This window comes from Macaca mulatta, chromosome 1 (genome assembly GCF_049350105.2).
Source record: "Macaca mulatta isolate MMU2019108-1 chromosome 1, T2T-MMU8v2.0, whole genome shotgun sequence".
NCBI lineage: Eukaryota > Metazoa > Chordata > Mammalia > Primates > Cercopithecidae > Macaca > Macaca mulatta.
This window is the reverse complement of record NC_133406.1, coordinates 202,961,051-202,979,830: the sequence shown is the minus strand read 5'-3', so window position 1 is coordinate 202,979,830 and position 18,780 is coordinate 202,961,051. Positions and strand designations below refer to the sequence as shown.

General features: G+C 45.2%; 1 protein-coding gene across 3 annotated transcripts in view; it reads right to left on the bottom strand.

Moving 5' to 3' along the window:
• Window positions 1-3,204: 3,204 nt before the first annotated feature.
• Window positions 3,205-18,780, bottom strand: part of MTF1 (metal regulatory transcription factor 1) — a 51,195-nt gene continuing 35,619 nt past the window's right edge. For 2 of the 3 annotated variants that reach the window (XM_015135552.3, XM_077994131.1), the window contains 4 exons: window positions 13,386-13,488; window positions 11,795-12,390; window positions 7,341-7,404; window positions 3,937-5,507 (listed from right to left, as the gene is read on the bottom strand). In XM_015135552.3, the coding sequence (XP_014991038.1) occupies window positions 5,077-5,507; window positions 7,341-7,404; window positions 11,795-12,390; window positions 13,386-13,488 (1,194 nt within the window). In that variant the 3' untranslated portion in view covers window positions 3,937-5,076. 3 annotated transcript variants of the gene reach the window in all.

Sequence of the window (18,780 nt, the reverse complement as noted above, 5' to 3'; positions counted from 1 at the left end):
GCCTGAGAACACAGCAGGAAAAGGGCAAGAGAAGCCTCTGACTTGGCACACTACGAGGATAACAAGGATATTGCAAAAAACACCCCTGGGTTTTGGTGCAAAAAGGTTTTATGAAAAATTTTCCCATAAGAAAAAGTAGAAACTGCATTGAGCTGAGAAAGGGACACTACGTGATCGCCCAATTTTGGCCCAACAGGCACACCACCAAAAGGGCAGCATGTGGTTTTGAACCTCAATTCCAGTAGAAAAGCTTGTACTATGTACACATTGACATAAAGATCCAGTTTAATTTGCATTTTTCAGTGCAGACTGAGAAGCCCTCTCTTGAACAGGAGTAACAGTGAGAAATGCCCAGTGGTCGTTGGCTTCCCCTAAGGGCATGAGAAGAAATACAGGACCCCTTCCCTCCCTAAAAAAACATGCAAGAGGAAACAGGCTAATATGGCTAACCAATCAGAAATATGCTCCAGTTTTGTTGCCTCCACCCCGAAATATTAAGGAACAGATAATTTCTGATCTATGTCCCAGCAGAACCATTTGCATATTAGATCTATGAAAATCTTTCTGCTTTGGCTGAATTATATTTTAAAACTTGCCTATTCTATAGCCTGAGAATTTGAGAATTGAAGATAAAGTGGGGGAGATGGAGTAAAGGGTGGCTGAAGTATATTTTAAAACTCATCTATTCTATAGCCTGAGAATTGAAGATAAAATCGGGGAGGTGGAATAAAGGAAGAAAGTTGATAATGATTCATGGGATTTAATGTTTGTTTATAGGATTTAATGAAGGCTGGAGGCCTTTTTGCTTAAGGAACCAACACAGGTAGTATGGGGACCAGTATGGAAATGGCTCATGTTGCCCCCTGCCACCCATGCCCCCCCAAACATATTTCTGATTGGTGGTGTAAGACAATTGTAAACTCTTGAGAAATACTGTTGCAGTTCCACAAATCAATGGTTTCAATGACTCTGGAAAAGTCTTTAAGGACAATGGATGTGATTACAAATATCAAAGTCTAGAAGGTGCCAGGTTTCTACCTAGGAACAATCTGTTCCTTTCAGGCATCATTTTGTAATGGTGAAGAGGGAAAAGATGGCGAGAGACCAAGAAGTGATGAAAAAGGGCCTCAACAGTCAGCAGAAAACAGGACCCACAGCAGTTCTTCAGAGAGCCTGAGGGGGCGCCCTGGGGCACACAGGGAAGGCTTGCATAGATTGAGCGGTTGCTGAGAATGCATAATAGTGTTTCTCTATGGACAGCCTCATAGCACAGGGCTGATTGAGCGGAAAAACGCGGCCAGGCCAGGGCCACATGGGACAACGACCATCAAGCTACACATATTGCACCAAGGTAAGTGCTTTTCTTTTCACACCTCAATTTAACTTTTTATTCTGAGCAAAAAATAAACTTTGTGGAAAGTATATATATGTATATATACACACAAAAGAAATTGCAGCAATCGGGTTAAAGATAAAATAACCTAAAGTGCTTTTTTATTTTATTATTTCTTTAATATACCAATATGAGGTTCTGCAAACTTGTCCCTCTGGACACATTCAGCATTATACAAAGTCTCTCAGGAAAACCCACCCACCCTCCAATATCCCCATCAGTCCACAGCCTTGACCCTGAAAATAAAACTCTCCGATCTACCACCTATCCCAGAGGTGAAGAAGAGAAGCCCCTTGCCTTTTACTCAGAGAGATCTTCACATCTTAAGGCCCCTCCTGGGCTTTGTACCATGATCTCCTTCTAAACGGAGGTGGAATTCAATAAATGACACCACTTCTGTCACCACACTAGTGGTGCTCCCATGAGACTGGCCAGACCCTGCCAGGAAAGACTGGGCCACTTTCCCTCAATGCCCAACCTACCTGCCTGGGAAGGGCCAAGTTCACTAAGGCAGTTTGGTGGTGCCAGTCAGTTTCCTTACCACCTCCTAAGTCCATGAACCCCAATCCCTGGTGCTAAGCACCCTTTGAAGCGGTTGTCTAATTGGAGATGTTAGTAGGAACTAGAAGATAATGTACAGGGTGAAAATAGTTAAGTTTACTATGGGAGAGGAAAAAGGCTTGATTTTTACCTGCTAGAATTCTACAAATCCTCCCTAATCTCACCCTAGGTTCATTTCCCACGTTTGGGAAACCACACTCACCATGAAGGTTCTTTCTGGCTCCAGCTTAGCTAGGGGCCCTCTTTCTTCCAAGGTCCTTGGCACTAGAGACCAGGCTTACAGAAGGGCAGGTAGGAAAAAAAGAACTGGAAAAGGAGGGAAAGGAAGACTGCCTACCCTGGGAAATAAACCTGATCTTCACAACTCACTGGCATTTTAAGCACATTCCTGATTTTTCAAAAGCTGATTGGATCTGATAGTCTTTCTTGTAATCTAAAGTCACCCTCAAAAGGCAGATACTTCAGCTTCTTCAACTGGAAAAATCTGTCAGCCTAAATACTGTTTAAGATGCTGCTTCGTCACCCCTGATCTTTGAGAGTGAAAAGGCCACTGACCTGGGTAGGCCCCAACATGAGCACGCCCTGGCTAGCCAGGAAGAGTCGATATTTAAACCATGGGTGCTTCAAATCTCCTTCCCTGGGCTCCTATTTCCCACCTCCACTCCCAGGGAATCCAAATCCCAGGTGACCACAGGATGGGCATATGGGAAGGTCATTACTGCCCTCTGATACTAGCTTACTTTGGGGTCCCATCACTACTCTCTCAGAAGTTGTAAACACCAAGGGCCCTACCTCAAAGCTTCCTGTGGGTGCAAGGCCCAGAGAGATCCAAGGAAAACTCATGCTCAGCAGCTGGTTTTCCAGGAGGACTAACCCACTGTGTTAACAGGAAATTCCTCCTGCCTTATCAATTTCTGCTGAGGTCAGTGGTCATCAGAAGCCACAATCCTTTTGGAGAAGGGAGTGCAGAAGGTCAAAAAGAAGTCAATTCCCTAGACCAGGCACGGTGGCTCACACGTGTAATCCCAGCACTTTGGGAGGCCGAGGCGGGCAGATCACCTGAGGTTGGGAGTTCGAGACCAGCCTGACCAACATGGAGAAACCCTGTCTCTACTAAAAATACAAAATTAGTCAGGCGTGGTGGTGCACGCCTGTAATCCCAGCTACTCGGGAGGCTGAGGCAGAATTGCTTGAACCTGGGAAGCGGAGGTTGTGGTGAGCCAAGATCGGGGCCACTGCACTCCAGCCTGGGCAACAAAAGTGAAACTCCGTCTCAAAAAAAAAAAGAAGTCAATTCTTCTGGCTAGAGTCCTGGAATGAGAAATTGGCTGCTTGTAGGTAAGACCATTTCTCCTCATGGCAGTAACAACATTCACCACCACTGCCCTCTTTGTCTGTCCCTGAACATCCTTGCTAAAGCCAGGGAGGGCCCTTGGCTCCAAGGTAAATTATCTGCTCTCAATAATGTCTTGGCTGGCCCTGAGCAATGGCTCAGAGAACAGGAGAGTGACCAATGCAGATCCCTTTACATTAGGGAATGAAAATGCAAGGCAAAATTATGGCTGCTTCCTGCCTGACACTGTCAGTTTGGAAGAGCAGCCTTGTTTGTGGACCACCACTCTTTGCTCAGGGCAGGAAAATGGCTCTTGGGAGGCAGAGGCCTATTCTGCACCTTGGGCCATGCCTGGCCTCTGAGCTTGGTGAGTTTGGTCAGCACTCATGACTATGTTAATATAGCCTGTTGAGAGAAACCTTCATGCTAGTGTGGACTGTATCTTTTATTTTAAGAGGCAATGACTTGGAGCCAAAGGCAGACAGATGGATATAATTCTATACACACACACACACACAATTTTTTTCCTATAACACAACTTAGTGAAACATTCCAAATGAGATAACTTATTGCAACATTTCAGGCTTTTTGGTGGAAAGGGAATTTTTTTGTTTTGCTATACCCTGAGTAGAAGATCATCGTTTTGTGATTTTTCTTTTTTTTCTTTTTTTTTAAATAAATCACATGACTAAGCTGAGCAAGTCACATCCTTGTTTGCACTGTATGAGGCTGTATGCAAAATCCAGAGGGGGGCAGAGATGGAGGGGGCAACCCAAAGCCTGGCTGGAACCTGGAACCAGGACACCTGGCCTGCCAATTATATGCCACCTCATACGAATTCCCTTAAATCTGCACCTTCTTCTGATAAGCAAAATGCGGCCCTTCTGCTCTGAGGAAGAAAATACCATTAAAAAGAAGGCAGACCACCAAACAGCAACTGGCCATAAGCCACAAGTTCTCTCTAGGACAAAACAGCGATGTTCCCCAAGGAAAATTCACTGCGATCTGCAAGCCCTGGCAACCAACTGAGAGAAAGAACCAGGAAGGCAAAGACAGTGATCATGTTGCTAGAACCTGCTTTGCACATGTCATCGACAGACAGCAGTCAACAAGCTGCCTAGGGCCTCTGCAGAGCCAGATCAACCCCACAGCCTGTGAGCCAGGCCTTAAACTGCCTATTTGTGCTGAAGCGGGCTGCAGAACGACCCGTGTCATCCACCCTGAGCACCACCAACACTAAGCACAAATGACAACACCATCTCACCTGAACCCTGTCCAACTCACAGCTGCCTCACTGGCCTTTGCCACTGCCCTCTCTGATGAAGCAAGGGTCTGGCCTTCCAAGCAAATGTCAGCCTCAGATTCAAAAGACACACAGGAAGGAGCAACACCCAACACACTGAACTCTCCTGCCCAATCCACAAAGACCCCAGTGCAAGCGATGGGCAGCATCAGATTGATGGAAACCACACCCTTTCATTTAGAATTTTTATGCACACGAGTAACCTTAGTTTCCAAGTTCACATGACAACAAGCAAAAGTGACATACAGTGCAGCCAAACAGTTCACTTATAACTTAGCTTTTTTTGTTGTTTTTTGTTTTTTTCCAAAGATTAGTTCCTTAAAATGGATGCTCCTGGGATGTGAATAAAGAAAATACGTCTGAAAGGTGAGGATTTCAAACAGTAGATTTCTTCATCCTTCAAATTTCTGACCCATGATGGCAGGCATTGTACCTCATGCCTCCTGCTCACCCACTTTTTCCCGCAGGTGAGCACACACGGGCCCTTCACTTGGAGAAGCTGCTGGTGAGGCCCATCTCCTCCTCCCCCTGCAGTAGTGCTTCAATGGGAATCAGATTGGACGGAGTGTCCAGGCTCTGGAGGGACAGAAATTCTGACACATCCATGGCACTTAACGTTTCTGTCTGAGGGTCTGAAGGAGTCTCTGCTTGCCGGCTTTGCTCACAGGAGGAGGGTATGGTAGAGGATGATGACTGGGGAACAGGGGCTGAAGAGAAAGTCTGCGCTGGGAGCTGCAGGCTGGGCCCATCAGGAGCCTGAGGGCTCGGCTCTGGAGGGGGTGGGGAGGAGCAGCCCTTTCTCCTGCTGGTTGCCCGCTCCTTTGCAGAGTCCCGGCATGCACACTGACACTGACATGCCTCTTCTTGTTTGATGATGATCACAGGAACACTGAGGCCAATCTGCTGGACAGAGCTCCCTGCGAGAGAGGCGAGAGAGACTGCTCTTCAAGTAGCTGCAGAGGCAGGAGCATGAGGGACAGGGATACACGGGCTAGGTGAGAGCAGATTGCCATGGGAACCATGGGAAGGATGGTCACCACACTTCGGGGTTTGTTCTGCTTTAAATTGGACCACATGCCCTCTGAGGTAAAAGAGGGACACTCCCCAGCCGAAGACAAAGTCCCCTTTCCTTAGAAAGTCACACACACAATCTAGATGCACTCTGTATTTCCAGCTTCATTTCCAGTCATTCTCCACTGCACCCTCCATGTGGATGCCTACCTTGTTCCTGACACGTTCTTTACATCCCTGGGCCTGTGGGCTCTTCCTTATGCCTAAAATCCCTGGACACTACTCTTCTGGAGAACTGACACTCATCTTTCAAGACCTAGCTCACTCCCCCACTTCTGTAGGCCTATGCAGAGGGCTAGCTTGGATGAAGCACGTACCCAGCTTCCCAGCACACATGCACAGTGCTGCTATCTTCCTTCCACACCTCTCTCCTTGCGGTACAGGACCTGCTTGGTTCTGCCTGCCCAGGAGACTCTGAGCTCCTTTAGGACATCTTACTCATCTCTCTTTCATGTGTTGTGCGAACACTTGCTCCATATTCAGCCAGACTTTGTGTGTCTTGACAGAGCTAAGGACCAATGGGAAGGACCAGGTGCAGTGGCTCATGCCTGTATGTAATCCCTGTACTTTGGCAGGCTGAGGAGGGAGGATCTCTTGAGCCCAGGTGTTTGAGACCAGTCTGAACAATATAGTGAGACTTTGTTTCTACACATAATAAAGAAAAATTAGGCCGGGCTTGGTGGCTCACGCCTGTAATCCCAGCACTTTGGGAGGCCAAGGTGGGCAGATCACTTGAGGTCAAGAGTTCGAGACCAGCCTGGCCAACATGGTGAATCCTTGTCTCTACTCAAAATACAAAAAGTAGCTGGACATGGTGGTGAGTGCCTGGAATCCCAGCTACTTGGGAGGCTGAGGCATGAGAATCACTTGAACCTGGGAGGCAGGGGTTGCAGTGAGCCGGGATTGCGCCACTGCACTCCAGCCTCCGCAACAGAACGTGACTCCATCTCAAAAAAAAAAAAAAGAAAAAGAAAAATTAACCAGGCATGGTGGTGCATGCCTATGGTCCCAGCTACTTGGGGGGGCTGAGGCAAGAGGACTGCCTGAGCCCAGGAGGTCCAGGCTGCAGTGAGCTGTGATCGTGCCACCACACTGTGGCCTGGGTGACAGCAAGACCTTGTCTCAAAAACAAAACAAAACAAAGGCCAATGAGCAGGAGAACAGGGTGGGAACTGGGAGGCCTGACAACTAGTGCTTTGGTTCCACCATAAATTCACTTATAACCTTGGGGGAGTCATTTAATTTTTCTGGGTCCCAGTGTCTTAATCGATAAAATAAAGAATTTGAATAAAAGGAACTTTCAGCTCTCTATGTGTCTCTGACCCAGATGCTATTTCTTCATTACTGTAATTAGAAAAGAGTCCAGTGAATTAACAACTGCCCTCTTTAGCATTAACTGTGATTCAAAAATTTTTTTCTGGCTACATTTTAAAGCTGTATCTGAAAGAGAAAGAACTGTTACTAAAGAATGTTAAACACAGTATTTTGGCCAGAAGTATACTAACTTTTAATAGTTGTGAGAATATGAAATACTCTGGCCAACAATACAATGTGAAGAATTTAACTGAGGCTGTTTAAAGATTTTTAAAGTTTTAGAAACTGGGACAAAGCAGTAATTAGCTGTGCCTCAAGGGGCCCACAGAGTTGCCTTCTCTTAAGGCTAACATGGAATTACATACCTGGGCTACTGGCTACTGGTACTGCAGTGGTAAAAAACACCTTCTCAACTTTAGATGCTTGCTGCTGAAAAAAGAAAAAGAAATCCCATTTATAGCCACTGTAATATGGCAGATCCCCAGGGACCTGAAGCCTCCCTGATTGTAATGGTCATCCAAGACGACAGAAAACCCTTAGTGTTCAGGGGTTTTTGTACTGAGTGATGTTTTGTTTGTGCTCTGACATGAGGTCACTGCACTGTTTGACATTCAGTGCTGACAACGTAGCTAGCTTTGTACGCTACTAGTTGGCTGGCTCCCAGCTGCCTAATCCAGTAGGTTCTGTATCCAAAGGCTCCTCCTCCTCCAAGGTTGCTTTTCTCAAGCAGATGGTCTTCTCAGAGGGATCCCAGGGCTAGCTTTCCTTCAGATTCTCCACCTTCCCTGCTGCCTCCCAATACTTCTAAGAAAGCTGAAAAGTTTTTTTCCCCTCAGAGATTAAGTTGCATGCCAAGGACAGGCTAAGGCTTCCTCTCACAGGCAGACAGCCCTGTAAAGGCCTTGTGCTATAAGGTGCACAGCATAGTTCAAGGGTGGGCCCTAGATTTGGCCACACTTGGATTCAAGTCCAAGCTCTGCCACTTATTAGTTGTTGATGTTGAGCATGTGATTTAACCTCTTAGAGTCTTGTTTCCCCACCTATAAAAACAGGAATAATAACTGCTATGGATGGAGTATCTGTCCCCTCCAAAACTCATGTTGAAAGTTAATCCCCAGTGTGGCAGTATTGAGAGGCTGGGTTTTTAAGAGGTGACTGGGTCATGAATGAATTAATTCACTCATGGATTAATGGGTTATCATGGGAGTGGGACTGGTGGCTTTATAAGAAGAGTAAGAGAAGCAGGGTGTGGTGGTACATGCCTATAGTCCCAGCTATTTGGAAGACTGAGGGAGGATCGCTTGAGCCTAGGAGTTTAAAGCCAGCCCAGCCTGGAACATAGTGAGATTCTCTCTCTTAAACAAACAAACAAACAAAAAGGCCGGGCACAGTGGTGGCTCACACCTGTGATCCCAGCACTTTGGGAGGCCAAGGCGGGCGGATCACAAGGTCAGGAGATGGAGACCATCCTGGCTAACATGGTGAAACCCTGTCTCTACTAAAAATATAAAAAATTAGCTGGGCGTGGTGGTGGGTGCCTGTAGTCCCAGCTACTCAGGAGGCTGAGGCAGGAGAATGGTGTGAACCTGGGAGGTGGAGGTTGCAGTGAGCCAAGATCTCGCCACTGCACTCCAGCCTGGGCGACAGTGTGAGACTCCATCTCAAAAAAATAAAAATAAATAAAATAAATAAATAATAAGAAGAGAGTCCCGAGCTAGGATGTTCAACCCCTTGCCATGTGATGCTCTGTGCTGCCTCAGGACTCTGCAGAGGGTTCCACACCAGCAGGGCGGCCCTCCAGATGTGGCCCCTCAACTTTGGACTTCTCAGCCTCCATAACTCTAAGAAATAAATGTGTTTTCTTTATAAATTACCCAGTTTGGGGTATTCTGTTTTAAGCAACAGAAAATGGACTAAGACAATAACCAAAAACCTTTCAAAGGCCCCTGTGAGGATGAAATGAGATGATGCACGTAGGACACTTGGCGCATGGTGAACATTCAGTAAACATTATTATTTAAGGCCGGGCATGGTGGCTCACACCTGTAATCCCAGCACTTTGGGAGGCCGAGGCGGGTGGATCACCTGAGGTCAGGAGTTCGAGAACATTCATTATTTATATTATGACTAAGCAGGACTACAAACCCATGCCCAGAAAGTCACCCTTATCACTCTACTATACTTCCTATTACATGGGCTAAAAGGTTTCTACTTTCTTGAAGTCTTATCTTGAGGCAGCTTTGTCTTTTATCTCTCTAAAAAGGAAATTAAAAAGTGCCTCTAAGATGAGTGTGGGAGGAAAGTGAAAGCTTCTGGCTAAGTTATATAGCAGATGATACTATAAAATAATAATGGAGGCCGGGCATGGTGGCTCACGCTTGTAATCCCAGCACTTTAGGAGGCCAAGGTGGGCAAATCACCTGAGGCCAGGAGTTGGAGACCAGCCTGGCCAACACGGCGAAACCCTGTCTCTACTAAAAATTCAAAAATTAGCCAGGCGTGGTGGTGTGTGCCTGTAGTCCCAGCTACTCGGGAGGCTGAGTCAGGAGAATCGCTTGAACCCAGGAGGCAGAGGTTGCAGTGAGCCAAGACTGCACCACTGCACTCCAGCCTGGGCAACAAAGCAAGAATCTGACTCAAAAAAAAAGAAAAAAAAAGGAGAAGTGAGACCCATATTTAAATACCTGAAAAGAAAAGGGATGACTTGTTTCACTCAGCACCCCAGGACAGGGCCAGAGAAAACAATAAAAACCACATGGAGGCGGGCTGGGTCACAACACTGGAAAGCCCTTTCCAATGACTCTGGCTATCTAGAAATGGAAACAGGCTCTCTAGATCTAGAGAGGATTGGCAGCCTACTTCTGGAATTTGAGTGTTCTCCCTATTGAGCCCCAAATCGCCTTTCTAGTGTGTCTGATAGTAGCATACATCCACCTCTAGATTCTCCAACTTAGTACCATCCTTTTCTCCATCTAATTCCTACCCGTATCTCAAGGCTCACCTGACCTGTATGGTCACCCAACAAACCATTAGTGTCTGAACCCCTCAACGCAGTGGCCAAGAGCCACCAACTCTGGGATCAATCTGCTTATGCTTAAATCCCAGCTTTGCCACTTGTGAGCTGTGGGAACTTCAGCCAGTCACCAAACCTCTCTGGACCTCTGCCCTCCATTGGGAAAATTAGACCTACCTCCTAGGATTGTTGTAATATGTTAAAATGTGCTTTGTGTGACACACAGAGCTGCAGGTATACAGAGATAGTAAAAATATCAATGATTACTAGGGGAGGGGGAAGACGTAGCAGGGATGAATAAGTGAAGGACAAGGAATTTTTTAAAAAGTGAAACTATTCTGGATATTATAATGGTAGATAGATGACATTACGCATTTGTCAAAACCAGTAGAACTGTACAGCACAAAGAATGGACCCTAATGTAAACTATGGACTTTAGATAATAATAATGTATCAATACTGGTTCATCAGATGTAACCAACGTACCACACTGTTGCAAGATGTTAGTAACAGGGGACAAACACAAGATGATACAGATAAAAAATAATAATAATAATAGGGGAGGGAGGGCTGGGCATGATGGCTCACGCCTATGGTCCCAGCACTTTGGGAGACTGAGGCAGGCAGATCGCTTGAGTCTAGGAGTTCAAGACCAGCCTAGGCAACATGGCGAAACCCCATCTCTATAAAAAATACAAAAAATTAGCCAGTCGTGGTGGTGGGTGCCTGTAGTCCCAGTTAGGAGACTAAGGTGGGAGGATGGCTTGAGCTCGAGAGGCGGAGGTTGCAGTGAGCTGAGATAGCACCACTGCACTCTAGCGTGGGTGACAGAGCCAGATCCTGCCTCAAAATATATAATAATGATAATAATAAGAGGGGAAACTGGGGATGGAGAAAGGTTTATGGAAACTCTCTGTACCATCTGTTCAATAAAGTCCAAAAAAAAGTAATCTAAAAATAATGTACATAGGTAATAACTGACACGTTGCAAATCCTCAATTTTAAAAAATATGTAGCACATAAGTCCTTACACATAGTAAGGACTCAATAAATAATAGCTGTTGATGTTTTTTAAATTATCATTATTAGTATTTAGTACTTAATCTACTGGTAATATTAACTTTCTTTTTGGCATTTTTAGCCTCTTTAACTAGAATATACGTTTTTATAAAAAAATAAATCATGTTTTTTTTCTCTTTTCTGTATCCTCCAGATATTCAGTGTGGTATATGGCAAATATCAGGCTTTCAAAGTTGTGAGATTGGCCACCCTGAGACAATTCTTCACCATGAAGCATTAACTGAAAGACCAAGTCATTTCCCTAGTCATCAAGACCAAGCACTTCCTCAGAAAATGATTCTATGATGGGCTGTGGGAGCAGATTAGTTCTCTGACTTGGCCACTGCTATCCGGTGCCATCTGACTGGGTCACATCAGTCCCTCACATCAGTCTGACTCTGCCTTGAAGACAACCTTCTTTTTCTGGAATATTCTGGGGCCTCTGGAGTTTGCTGACTGCTTTTTTATACTAGAAGATGTGATTAGATTCCAGTATCAGTAGGAATATTTGTTCGAGTGCCTCCTGCTAGATAAAGACTGTTTCTCTGCCTCCTTATTGTAGGTACTGACCACAGCATTTCCTACATCTATACCACTTGATTATGTGGAAAATGACTAAAAGGTAGTCATTGACAAGTTTCATGGTGGATATGACAGCCACTTTTCTTTTTGAAGTAAAAACTTCTGAACACGTCACCTATGTAAACACACTTCACCCCACTGGGTATATTTATACATAATACTTACAATTTGTTCTTGGTTTTGTGGAGAACTGGTGGCACCATTTAATATCCATTGTAAGTTCTGTTCTCCCATGACTAGGCTGGATTGCAGGATAGCTGTGTTGGGAGTCGGGGTGATGGTTATTGTGGGATTATTAGTTAGGACAGAGTTGGCACCCAGGGGCAGAGTCTGGACCATGGCTGGCAGGGGCTCAGTAGTACTTTGTGGTGGGGCTGGTGCTGCCACAGCTGATGCCACTGCCGCTGCTGATGCAGAAGCCCCAGCAACAACAGAAAGTCCTGGTACGATGGGCTGCGGTGCCTGGGGGTGTGGAATAAACTCTTGATGATTAGCAGCAAACTGTGTGCTGTGGGGAACAGGCACTTCTGGAGGTTGTAAGAGAGCAGGGGGGTTGCCAAATGCAGCTTGCTGGGAGCCAGGTCCTAGGGAAGGAGCAGGCGGAGGAGCAGACGGAGCTGAGGCAGGTAGTAGAGGCTGGGGTGGCTCGGAGAGGCCAGGCTGCAGTACAAGTGGAAGAGATAAAGATGCTGAATTTCCTGTGGATGGCGGAACATCACTGACTGACTCTGCATCACCATTAAAACTTTCAATCAAGGAAGCTGGCAAGAAAAAGAAATAGAAATATATATATACATATCCCAAGCCTTAGATGAGCCACAAAAACAGTCATTATGGGCTAAACAAAACACAGCTGAAGTCCACTGAACTCATCTCTTCATAGCTAGCAGGCCAGCTTTCTGTCATTTTCATTTAGTGACACCTCTGGTCAAAGTATCAAGTTTCACCATCAACCTCACTTCCTAAATGTGAAGACCCAATGTAGGTCTAACCATTTTAAAAAGTGTCTTAAGGCTTTTCTGGCAAAGAGACTAAACATCCTTTTTTTGATATAACTAGTGAATATACTTTCTGACTAATGGGAAGTTTTACAGACAAATTTTCATCGAACACAGTATGATCGATGCATCTGAAATTTGTGAGTTTGTGGGTCCTGTTCATTCATAGACAGTGTATCACATCAGAAGAAAGAGCTCACAAGGCTGGGCACGGTGGTTCATGCCTGTAGTCTTAGAACTTTGGTAGGCTGAGGCAGGTGGATTGCCTAAGCTCAGGAGTTTGAAAGCAGCCTGGGCAACATGACAAAATCCCATCTCCACCAAAAATAAAATAAAATAAAATTAGCTGGGTGTGGTGGCACATGCCTGTGGTCCCAGCTACTCGGGAGGCTGAGGTGGGAGGATCACTTAAGCCTGGAGGTGGAGGTTGCAGTGAGCCAAGATCACACCACTGCACTCCCACCTGGTGACAACATGAGACGCTGTCTCAAAAAAAAAAAAAAAAGGCAGAAGAAAGAGCTCACAGCTCCTCCCATTTTGTTTTTTACAGCCAACAAAAGATTCTGGGAAAAGAGACTCTCTTCTTCAGGACTGAGGGAAGTAGGGGAAAAGATGGAATTAAACTGAAAGACTCAAACTTTTCTGACCCTTTATAGAAAGCTCACTTCATTTAAGCTAACTAGAATGATTCATTGTGCCTATGACTCAGTGTGTCAGCAAGTGCTGAGATGTGAGTAGAAAGAGTCCATGTGACAAACCTGTCTGTTGAGGATCTTCCTGAATTGCCGTATCATCTGAATTCTGGAACATTGATTCAAAGATGATTGCTGGTGAAATTGTGCTGAGGTCCTGGCCCTGGGTCTATTGGAGAAAGACAAAGATGTGAGATTGGCCATCTTGAGACAATTCTTCACCATGAGAGAAAACATTCAAAGCAGCAGAACTAGAAAGAAAATCTTTTTTATGCATCTTGTTTCTACCTTTTGCTATTTAAAGTAACACATATTTTCTTAAGCCTTAGACACTAAAGATTTGGGTCCTCAAATATTTTATTTTTATTTATTTATTTTTTAATAGAGATAGAATCTCACTATGTTGCCCAGGCTGGTCTTGAACTCCTGGGCGTAAGCAATCCACTCAACCTCAGACTCCTAAAATGTTAGGATTACAGGCATAAGCCACCATGCCCAGCCCCTCAAATACTTTAAAACAGGAACTGGCACACTATGACTTGCCAGTTATTTCCTGTTTTTGTAAATAAAGTTTTATTGGAACACAGGCAAACGCATTCATTTACATATTATCTGTGCTACAGATGGCAGAGTTGCTACTTTTGCTACAATGGCAGAGTTGACTAGTTGTGACATAGACCATGTGATCGACAAAGCCTAAAATATTTACTATCTGGCTCATTACCAAAAAACCTTGCTGACTTCTGATCTAAAAGACCAAATCTTACATTAAAAAATGAGATTATAGGCCGGGTGTGGTGGCTCACGCCTGTAATCCCAGCACTTTGGGAGGCTGAGGCAGGCAGATCACCTGAGGTCAGGAGTTCGAGACCAGCCTGGCAAACATGGTAAAACCCCGTTTCTACTAAAAATACAAAAATTAGCAGGGCGTGGTGGCAGGCGCCTGTAATCCCAGCTACTTGGGAGGCTAAGGCAGGAGAATCGCTTGAACCTGGGAGGCAGAGGTTGCAGTGAACCAAGATCACACCATTGCACTCCAGCCCGGGTGACAGAGCAAGACTCTGTATCCAAAAAAAAAAAGAAAAAAGATTATATAATATTCATTACCCTGCAACTTGCTTTCCTCGTGTAATAACATTGTGAATATCTTTCATAATATCTATGATATTCTAATATGTATGCATGGTAATAAATCAAACAAGACAATGATGATAATAGTGATAGCTTTATACTTAATAAAAGGTCAGAGGCATTAAAAACAAAAGGTAAAATGTGAGGGGGAAAAACCCAACACAATCCCTGAGGGCCTGCCTCCCCACAGGCACTAACTAAAATGAGCACTCTTCACTTTAGTTCAGGGAAGGGAAAAGACTACAGTTCTATCCATGGTCAACCTCCAATCCACCTCTACCCCTACAGTCTGTAGGGCAAGAGTGGTAAGGGCAACTGCCTACAAAGTTCAGACAAGGAACAGAAATACGTGAAGCAAGGGAGGTGGGTTGTGGCATACTGGAGAGAATGCATGCCAGTCACCTCAAGGGCTTCAGCCAAATGCTGTCACGGGACTATGCAGGCCAGGAATTACCAGAACTCAAGTGGCAAAATTTTGATTTTCTTTTTTTTGAGACAGGGTTTCTTTATTCTATTGCCCAGGCTGGAATGCAGTGGTATGATCATAGCTCCCTGCGGCCTTCAACTCCCAGGCTCAAGCGATCCTCCCACCTCAGCCTCCAAGTAGCTCGGACCACAGGTATGGGCCACTACATCTGGATAATTTTTTAATTTTTCTGTAGAGATAGGGTCTCACTATGTTGTCCAGCCTGGTCTTGACCTGGGCTCAAGGGATCCTCCCACCCCAACCTCCCAAAGTGCTGGGATTATAGGTGTGAGCCACCGTATCAGATGCAGAAATTTTGATTTTTACATGAAATCTACCAACTTGTGGCCAGGCGCAGTGGCTCAAGCCTGTAATCCCAGCACTTTGGGAGGCCGAGGTCAGGAGATCGAGACCACCCTGGCTAACACGGTGAAACCCCGTCTCTACTAAAAAAAATACAAAAAAACTAGCCGGTCGAGGTGGCGGACACCTGCAGTCCCAGCTACACGGGAGGCTGAGGCAGGAGAACAGCGTGAACCCGGGAGGCGGAGCTTGCAGTGAGCTGAGATCTGGCCACTGCACTCCAGCCTGGGCGACAGAGCAAGACTCCGTCTCAAAAAAAAAAAAAAAAAAACGAAATCTACCAACTTGTAAAGAAAAGCAAGTACAGCTGACCCTTGAACAATATGTGTTTGAACTGCACAAGTGGACTTACACTTGGACTTTTTTCCACTTCTGCCACCCCTGACACAGCAAAACCAACCCCTCCTCTTCCTTTTCCTCTGCCTACTCAATGTGAAGACAATGAGGATGAATCACCTTTACAATGATCTACTTCCACTTAATAAAAAGTAAATTTATTTTCTCTTCTTTGTGATTTTCTTAACATTTTATTTTTTCTAGCTTACTTCAAGAATACAATATGTAATACATATAACATTCAAAATATCTGCTAATCTAAACTGTTTATGTTATCAGTAAGGCTTCCAATCACCGTAGGCTAAGGCCATTGCTAGCTCAGTTTTGAGGGAGTCAAAAGTTATACTAGGATTTGGTTGTGCAGGGGGTATGGGTTGGGGGGCCAGCATCCCTAGCCCCTGTGTTGTTCAAAGGTCACATGTAATTGAAAATAACATAAACACACCATATACACCAAACTAAAACCTAATTTTAGGGCAGATCTTGCCCTAGTGACAACTTACGTTTTAAGGTCATTTTGCAACAACTCTGCTTCTAGAAGGGAGGACTCAGAAGGATCACTTTGGGATTGGGCAGAAGTGTGGTGACGAGTGGGGCTGTCCACCAATCTAGATGTGCTCAAAGATTAAATTGCCCACTGGAGCCAAAAGGCGACAATTATTCTCCCCCTACCCCTTTTTTTTGAGACAGGGTCTAGCTCTGTTACCCAGGCTGGAGTGCAGTGGCACAGTCAAATCACTGTAACCTCGAACTCCCGGGCTCAAGATCATCCCCTCGGCCTCCCAAGTAGCTGGAACTACAGGCACATGCCACCATGCCTGGCTGCTTTTAAAAATCATTGTTAGTAGAGATAAGGTCCTGCTATGTTGCCCAGCGTGGTCCTGAACTGGCCTCAAGCGGTCCTCCTAAAGCACTGGGATTACAAGTATTAGCCCCCACCACCAGCTGATGATTCTATTCTAAGTCTATCAGCTGAAGGAGGGGAAATTCAGTGATTTTTTTTTTTAAGTTCAGTGATCTTGATTGCCAATATGATAGAAGCTGAAGTCAGAAATTATGTGAGGCCAGGCGCAGCGGCTCACACCTGTAATCCCAGCAGTTTGGGGGGCTGAGACAGGCAGATCACTTGAGGTCAAGTGTTCGAGACCAGCCTGACCAACATGGTGAAACCCCGTCTCTACCAAAAACACAAAAATTAGCTGAGCATGGTGGTGTGTGCCTCAAATCCCAGCTACTCGGGAGGCTGGGGCAGGAGAATTAGTTGCACCTGGGAAGTAGAGGTTGCAGCGAGCCGAGATCAAGTCACTGCACTCCAGCCTGGGTGATGGAGTGAGACTCCATCTCAAATCTAGTGGGACAACTTCCAGCTTCCAGTCCAGACAGAGTTAAAGCTCATAGGCCAACAGTGTGACCTTCAAATTTTCATTGTGACACAAAGAAATACATTTTACACTGTATATACATATATTCTTCATATTATATACATATCCATATATGTAACTGAAACAAGTCTATGAAACAGACCTTATCCTTACTATGTGCAATGTCCTCTGATTTTTGTTCTATTCTATTATGTCTTTGAAATGCTGATTGTAAACCACTATTTTAAAACCCAATAAAAAGGTGCAATCCAGTTTGAAAAATAGTTGACTAACAACTACCATTGAGCATAAGCTTTGCAATCTCCTCACAGTTATTATTATTATATTATTATTTTTGAGCTGGAGTCTTGCTCTGTTACCCAAGCAGGAGTGCAGTGGCACAATCTTGGCTCACTGCAAGCTCCGCCTCCCAGGTTCACGCCATTCTCCTGCCTCAGCCTCCCGAGGAGCTGGGACTACAGGCGCCCGCCACCACGCCCGGCTAATTCTGTGTTTTGTATTTTTAGTAGAGACGGGGTTAGCTGTGTTAGCCTCGTTAACCATGACACAGTGTTCACTGTGTTAGCCCAAACGGTCTCGATCTCCTGACCTCATCATCTACCCGCCTTGGCCTCCCAAAGTGCTGGGATTACAGGCGTGAGCCACCGTGACTGGCCATAGTTATTATTTTTGTTCTGTTTATAAATCATTATAGGTAGTAACATAATTAAAAAGGAATGAGCTGGCCGGGCACAGTGGCTCAAGCCTGTAATCCCAGCACTTTGGGAGGCCGAGACAGGCGGATCACAAGGTCAGGAGATCGAGACCATCCTGGCTAATACGGTGAAACCCAATCTCTACTAAAAAATACAAAAAACTAGCCGGGCAAGGTGGCGGGCACCTGTAGTCCCAGCTACTTGGGAGGCTGAGGCAGGAGAATGGTGTAAACCCGGGAGGCGGAGCTTGCAGTGAGCTGAGATCCGGCCACTGCACTCCAGCCTGGGTGACAGAGCGAGACTCCTTCTCAAAAAAAAAAAAAAAAAATGGCCGGGCGCGGTGGCTCAAGCCTGTAATCCCAGCACTTTGGGAGGCCGAGACGGGCGGATCACGAGGTCAGGAGATCGAGACCATCCTGGCTAACACGGTGAAACCCCATCTCTACTAAAAAATACAAAAAACTAGCCGGGCGAGGTGGCGGGCGCCTGTAGTCCCAGCTACTCGGGAGACTGAGGCAGGAGAATGGCGTGAACCCGGGAGGCGGAGCTTGCAGTGAGCTGAGATCCGGCCACTGCACTCCAGCCTGGGCGACAGAGCAAGACTCCGTCTCAAAAAAAAAAAAAAGGAATGAGCTATATTTGTCAATGATATTAGGTTGATGCAAAAGTATTTGCAGTTTTTGCCATTACTTTCAACGGCAATTACTTTTGACCAACCTAATCTCTCAATAATACTAGGGAGAAGAAAAGGAATGGGCTGTGTGCCTCCAAAACATATGTACAAAAATGTTCACAGCAGCACTATTCATAATGGCTCCAAACTAGAAACTATCCAAATGCCCAACAGGAGAAAGAACAAATATTGGTATATTCATTTAGTGTATTGTGGTATATTCACTTAGTGTAATATTGTTCAACAACAAGAATGAATGACCTGTAACTGTATGTAAGAATATGGCTTAATTTCTTAAACATAATGTTATAAGAAGAAAAGCCAGACATAAACAAGTATATGAGTCTAATCATAAAAGCATAAAAAAAAAAAAAAAAAAAACAGGAAAAGCTAATCTTAGTTGCTAGAAATCAGA